Genomic DNA, 7,391 nt, shown 5'->3' on the forward strand with positions numbered 1-7,391 from the left:
TCATACCTCCTAAAACTTCAGATATAATATTCTCATCAGGAAATCTCACTTTGGAATGCCATATTCCCATTTTGAACAGAAGACAGTTTTATTTTATTTTATTTCATTTTTTATTTATTTATTTTTTTCCAGAGCTGAGGACCGAACCCAGGGCCTTGCACTTGCTAGGCTAGCGCTCTACCACTGAGCTAAATCCCCAACCCCGACAGTTTTATTTTTATAAAAATAACTATATAGTATAAATATTTCCTCACTTAGTCATATGAGCCTTCCCTTTTCTACGTTCAAAGTATGGTTGCAGTAGACATGTAATGAACTTTTTTAGAACTTTTTTATAATTGCAGCTCTGAGGGAATATGCAAATCATCATTTAGTCTTTTGAAATCACAAGTTGACGTATGTCTCACAGAGGTATTGGCTTTACATTGAATCGTATGTCTTAGAATTTGAATTTTTGTTTATTATTATGCTAACTTTATAAACAGAAAGTAGTTGCTAAATTGTCAGTTTTCTTTACAACTTGTTTCTAATTATATTTTGTACTGATTTTCTCTATTTTTATAATGGAGATAATTTTAAGTAAGTACTTTTGTTTCAGTGGCATTTGTTTTACAGAGACTAAGATAAAGGTGAGTCTGGATATTCCTCTGGGAGATCCCTTCCAGGCAACATTGGCAAAGGACCCGGAAACAAGAGAGATTGTCCCCATGGGTAAGCTCAGGAGTGATTGTGAACATCAGAGAAGCTACTGAATGGTTGGGTGTCTCCGTGTGCCCTCTCTTTCCTCCCTCATCTTTCTTTTCCCCTTTGCCTCGTCCTTCTCTCTCTTCCCTCCCCCTCTCTCAGCACTAAAATTTATTCCAGTAACCAGCCCCTGTGAAAATAATTATGGATGCGCATTGATCTCACATTCAGTATCATATGTTTGTATTCTGGATTCTGGAGCTCAAGTGGTGCTACTACCTGTCAGGTGTGTTATCCCCTTTAGCACTGCCTGGGATTCTGTAACTGAGAAGATACACGAGGAGCTTTTAATGAGAAATCACGGAAATTAACTGATATGCCCCAAGATATGCTCCATGCAGAACTGGGGCACACACTGTCTTCTGAACCTCTGGACACCGATAATTATGAACATGACTGTTCATAGCGTCAATCACCCCATCAAACATTAGCTTAAATGTTAAGAGTCTAGAAGCCTCATGCTATATTATCATATAGACAGTAAACATTTAGTGTCTAGGAGGCCATACATAATCCTGAGGTATATAGTAGTGTAGGGACTAGGGTATACGTGGGTGTTTACCAGTCAAGCAGTATTCACATGTAGGAAGTACTTATTTTAATAACTGAAAGGACTGACTGTGGAGAGACAGCATAACCAAGACATTTAGTTGGGGACCTGCTCACAGGTTTACAGGTTAGGCCAGTCTCATCATGGTGGCAAGCACGACAGCAGGGACGGCAGGCATGGTGCTGGAGGAGGAGTGGAGAGCCGACATCCTGATCTGCAGGCAAAGACAGACACTGGCCTTGACATTGGCTTTGAAGCCTTAAAACAGCCCTTTCCCGCCCCAGACACACTTCCTCCGACAAGGCCACACCTCATCTTTCAAACTCTCACTCCCTGGTGACTAAGCAGTCAAATATATGAGCTTTATGAGCCTGTGGGGGAATTTTTATTCAGACCACAGAAATGATAACTCTTCCTCCAAGTCAAACAGATTGGATAACCTACAAGTCACTAATGGTATTACCACTTGAGTTTCTCTATGAACTCTTAGTTTACATTTACCACCTTTCGATAACCTCTGACCAGAGTTATTCTCCCTTGATATGCTTATTCAAGGCAGGAGAAGGTAAAGTACAGAAAGTATTGTTCAGTGTGAAAACATAACAAGCTCTTCCAGGCTAGGAAAATAGTTTCTCAACATTTCATTGCTCTGTGTGATTCCCAATCCCCAAGACAAGGTTTCTGTGTGTCCCTGTCTGTCTGGGCTCACTCTGTAGAGCAGGCTGGTCTGGAACTCAGCTTTCTGCCTGTGCCTTTTGAGTGCTGACATCAAAGGTGTTTGTTTTAACCTTTATTTGTTTGAATAGTCTGCATTTTCTTATTGCACTGTATACATGACCCTTAACCTTCTCAGCTATCTAGCAATATACCCTGGAAGCTGATGATAATGTGTTAAGAGGCTTGGAAGGTTTATAAGCACAAAGGAAACCTGAAATGAGACAATGATGATTTAGCCAAACCTTGTATTTTGCTTTCTTGTAGTTTTTACTTAATGAAGTAAAAATGTTTCTTTTTAATCATCAAATGACAAAGGCCGACTGTTGTTGTGGTGACACATTTTTATTTGGATCATGTTAGGCTTTGTAGAGACCTAGAGCTTGCTATTGTGTCCCCAATACAACTGTGGCATTAGTGTTAAGGGAAGGGAAATACCAGAGTGCTTAGCTGACACCAGTCACTCTTCCTTTGCCAGGCACAAACTCTTCGATGTTCTCAGAATCGGTTTAATACCTTTTACAAGAAGGAAATTAAGGCGTAGAGACAGAGATTAAATAGTCGAGAATCACAGAGCTTATAGTCCAGGCCGAATGTGACCTTTGGCCTTTTAGCTCCAGAGCCAGTGATCTTACCCTGCCTGTATGTTAATACATAGACTATTAGAACATACAGTGTACAGTAGTAACACATCTGTGTCATTGAGTTCTCTATTGCAGTAGGGGTTCCTGTGTGTTAATACATAGACTATTAGAACATACAGTGTGCAGTAGTAACACGTCTGTGTCATTGAGTTCTCTCTTGCAGTAGGGGTTCCTGTGTGTTAATACATAGACTATTAGAACAGACAGTGTGCAGTAGTAACACGTCTGTGTCATTGAGTTCTCTATTGCAGTAGGGGTTCCTGTGTGTAGCCCGGGTGGACTTGCAATTTGCAGTTCTTTTACCTCAGTTTCCTAAGTGCTAAGTTATAGGCCGTTAAACATGTCTAGTTTGTGATTGTTTTGTTTGCGTATTATTATTTTTCCCCTAGATCTTATAAGACCACGAGATACATACCACTTTTTTGTTGAGCAACATGGTTTGAAAGTTTATAAAACATTGAATACAACATTTTTTTCTACTGGAAAATTGGTTTTAGGACCCCATGAAGAAAAAGGAAAACAGCATGTTGGTCAAGATATATTAGTGAGTATATATCTCCACTTATTTCTGTTTTTCTGAAGTACAACTGATTCTTTTTCTCTGATGATATGCTAAAAATCTACTTACTTGGTAGGGAAGTCCCATAATTACACTGCACAAAGAAATCTTCCATTTATTTTATCTGTTGGGAGTTAACCAGTCATTTACAAATCATTTACAAATACCCCTGTTGGGGCAGGTAGCGAGGGACTTGTGCTGCTGCCTCTGGGTAATTACAGAGGATTAATCAACTACTGCTACATATATGCACACAGACACAGACACAGACACACACACACACACACACACGCGCGCGCGCGCGCGCGCACGCACGTAACAACAAAGGAAAAAGTGGACATGGATCTGAAAGAGCAAGGAGGGGTAATGAATGGGGGTTGAAGTGAGAGAAGTTAAGGGAGAAATGATACAAATATAATCTCAGAAAAAAGAAAGGAAGACATTTTAAACAATGTTTCTTGCGGCTTTAAAAATGTACAGAGTATTCTTTTCTGTTGGATCCTTATTGTGTTTTAGAACTTTGCTTCCACCTGTCTACCTGTAACTTAGTTGAACAATAGTACTGTAGATTCAGTGTTTCCAGAAATGAATGTGTATTCTCTGTTGGGAGCCTGAAATGTGTTTGCTGAAGGCTTACTTCCTTCAGGGGGGGAAGTGAGAGCAGAAGGGAGAGAGGACGGGAGAGAAGAGGAAGGGGAGAGGCAGAAAGGGAGAGGACATTGTGGTGTAAGTCACTTGAAGGGCACTAAATGTCTCTCATGATGGCTCCATACTAATTGAGAATTAAGATTTGAAAGTAGGAACTTTGCTGAGAAGCTAGTGGTAGCCACACCCCACAGTTTGCAGGCTTGATACCTAGATTTATTGTTTAAAAAAAAGATTAATAGAATGCCTACATATGAGTAATTGTGAAGTTTGCCACTCCCCAAATTTGAAGCTCACACAGCTGAAGGACTCTGGTTTTGGTGGGGAACGGGGGCGGCATTGAGACAGGGTTTCTTGTGTAGCCCCAGCTGTCCTGGAACTCACTCTAGACCACACTGGCCTGGAACTCGGAGGTTCACCTGCCTCCAGAGTGCTGGGGTTAGAGGTCTGCGCCATCACAGCCTGGCCCTACTTCTTTCTTAATCTTGATGTTTAAACATGTGAGATGGCTTGTTTGTTTTGTTTTGTTTTGTCATTCCTCCCTACTCACAAAAGGGATTTGGCTTCTTATCTTTGATTCATCATTCTAGTTGAGAACTATTTTGCCAGAAAACATGTAATCTTTGAAGAAGCAAGTATAACATTTTTCTTTTTAAGAAAAGTTTACTGCTAAAGTAAGTGGTTCTGACTTTTCATAACATCGAATGAACAAAATTAGAATAAAATTTAATTAGGGTATTATTATTATTATTATTATTATTACTATCATTATTATTATTATTATTTTTGCCCTAACAAAGAACCACATACTAGTGGCTTAAAGTAGTGGCCTCTACCTTGCTGTGGCCACACAGGTGGCAGGCTCGGCTGGGTCGTCTGAATGACGGCTCAGGGATGAAGATGCCGACAGCCTGCTCTCTTCTAAGGATGAGTCTGTTTACTGATTTTGTTGTGAGAAGTTACTTTCCATGTGAGGTAGAGCTGCTGTGCTCAGTGTTCTGTGGACGTTGGCAGCTCTGAGGACCAGCGATGTTCCCTGGCTTTATGGCGACTTGGCTTCACCACCGGCAACAGTGCAAAACCATGTTGGTTAAAATTGCTCTTTTTGCCTCATTTCTCCACTCCGAGTGTGTGTGTGTGTGTGTGTGTGTGTTGGGTGAGTGGAGTTTCTCTATAAGGTTTGTGTGATTAGGTTGGGTTTTAGGTAAAATTAAGGATTACTCCCTGTTCCAAGATCCTTTTGTCACATAAGATGTATTTCCAAGTTCTGCAAATTAAAATGCAAACATCTGTGAAGAGTTATTTTCATTTAAGAATTTCTGTAGCATAGTCGTGGTTCAATTTGAAATGAGATTTTTATTTTTAATTTTACAGGTTTTTTATGTTAACTTTGGTGACCTTCTATGTACATTACATGAAACACCTTATATGCTAACGACCGGGGATTCATTCTATGTTCCTTCAGGTAAGAACACTTAGCGTCTTTTAGATTCATATTGTGTCGTGTCAGAATCCTGGTAGTGTATAGTTCCCTTCATGTAAAAGCTACAGTGGACAAAATAAACTACCATGTTACTATGCCAAAGCAGTTTAGAACATAGTTTCTTTTCATTAAGTAAGTATATCAGTTTTTGATGTGTGAAATTCAGGCAACTTTATTGCTAAATAATAAAAGTATTGAGTAGAAGCTGTGCTGTATTTCAAGCCATAAGGGAAGTTAATTCTGCAGTGGTATTTCCTATGATATTATATAGCCCTTTACTTTTGACTACTACAATATAGGTTATTTTAATTTATTTGCTTGTTTATTCTTTCATTCAGTAAGTATCATTAATAGTGTCCTGTGGTACCAAGAATTGCTTTTTAAGTTTAAAATAAATGGAAAAGAGAGAGAAAAATTCCACCTTAAGTACACATTGGGATGAATATTTTAGCTATATTTATATACTTTTGTCTTGAGGTGCTGGGAATTGAACTGAGACCCTTTTCTTATTGCTGGGCAAGTGCTCATTGAGTGCACCCCAGCCCCACACTCTGTTGTTTGAATGGATATCAGCTTCTATGTAGATCTATGTAGAGGAAGTCACAGTGATGTCTTACATAAGCAAGCCTGTCGTATGTGTAGTATCGGACACTCTGTTAAAATTACTAATTAAAAACAGCCTTTGGCTTTAAAAAAAACACACACACACATTTTTAATTTAACTCTGCCTTTGTAATACAATGATGGGAAATTTATGTTTTTCTAGATTCTCACTGAATCAGGAGGTGGTGATTAACTTTCGCGTCTTTGGATTCATGAGTTACTTTAGGTTAGATAACTGATTCATGTTACATACTTGTATGTGTTAAGTGGTGAAGAAATACTCAGGAAGAAATGATTCTCGAGGAAACAAATATATCTTTTTGTTACTTTACTTAAAATAATTGTATTTTCTTGTTTCTTTTCTTTTAGGTAATCATTACAACATTAAAAACCTCTTGAATGTGGAAAGTTGTCTTCTTTTTACTCAAATAAAAAGGTGAAATAAAAGTGTATGTATATAAAATAGATTGTTTATATGTAAATTTTTGTAACTGATTATTTTAAAGTAAAATTTTTGTTTAGTTTTGCATTAGTTAATCATTTTATACTCCTTGTTAAACATTTCATAGTCTTATATATGTCTTTTGGTTTTTCCTCGAGTGTAAATACTGTGCTTACTGTTGACCATTTTGTTGGTGTTGCTTTGATAATATTGAAAAAAAAAGAACAACAAAAGAAACTAAAATCACTGCTCCCACAATATAATATCCATCTGCTATCAAAGAGCTGATTGATGTGTCCATTCATTTGCTGTAGTTGGTTCCAAATATCAATTGTAAATCATTGATCATTAAATAATCGAATAGAAAGCTGTGGTAAGTGTGCTGAATTAATTTTCATGGCTGCTGTAACGAAATGATTTAAACCACTGGGATTTGTTTTATGTATTTCTTGTCTGGGTGTTTTGAGGGTTGAAGTGTGACTTTAAGGTGTCCTCAGAGCAATGCTGACTTACTTCTGTAGAAGGGAATCATTCTGTTTTTTTTTTTTTCCTACTTTCTTATATGCTTCCTATCTTTGGCTTTCCTTGTACCTTGAAGACTACAAGATTTGCCTCTTTATCAAATGTCTTTTCTATTGCTGTGATAAGATTACCATGATCAATGCAAATTTTGTAAGGAAGTATATATTTGAGGCTTATAGTTTCAGGGGATTAGTCCATAATTATGTTACAGGGAGATCTTACATGTAGATCTGAGAGACCAAATATTTTAGGTTCAGACTCTGTCTTAGAAAAGCTGACTTAAGTTTAAATTCAAGTAAACTAACAGGCTGGTACCTAACTCCAGTTTCCTGGCTAACCCCAACAAGACCTGCGTCTCCAGGTTATTACCCCCAAAATCTGCACCTCTGGGTTACAAGCCTGCCCCTGTCTAATAACCACCAATTAAGAGGAAATCAGAAGTTAAGTTTAGGGTTTGGCTCCAAGCACCAGCCAATTATGCTAAA

General features: G+C 38.1%; 1 protein-coding gene across 3 annotated transcripts in view; it reads left to right on the plus strand.

The window, feature by feature from the left end:
* The window catches only part of Cenpc (centromere protein C), a 58,613-nt gene extending 51,862 nt beyond the window's left edge, over positions 1–6,751 (plus strand). For 2 of the 3 annotated variants that reach the window (NM_001004098.1, XM_063273074.1), the window contains 4 exon segments: positions 616–711; positions 3,042–3,196; positions 5,231–5,321; positions 6,312–6,751. In NM_001004098.1, coding sequence (NP_001004098.1) covers positions 616–711; positions 3,042–3,196; positions 5,231–5,321; positions 6,312–6,382 — 413 coding nt within the window. In that variant the 3' untranslated portion in view covers positions 6,383–6,751. 3 annotated transcript variants of the gene reach the window in all.
* The last annotated feature ends 640 nt before the right edge of the window (positions 6,752–7,391 follow it).

Source organism: Rattus norvegicus, chromosome 14, assembly GCF_036323735.1.
Source record: "Rattus norvegicus strain BN/NHsdMcwi chromosome 14, GRCr8, whole genome shotgun sequence".
Taxonomy (NCBI): domain Eukaryota; kingdom Metazoa; phylum Chordata; class Mammalia; order Rodentia; family Muridae; genus Rattus; species Rattus norvegicus.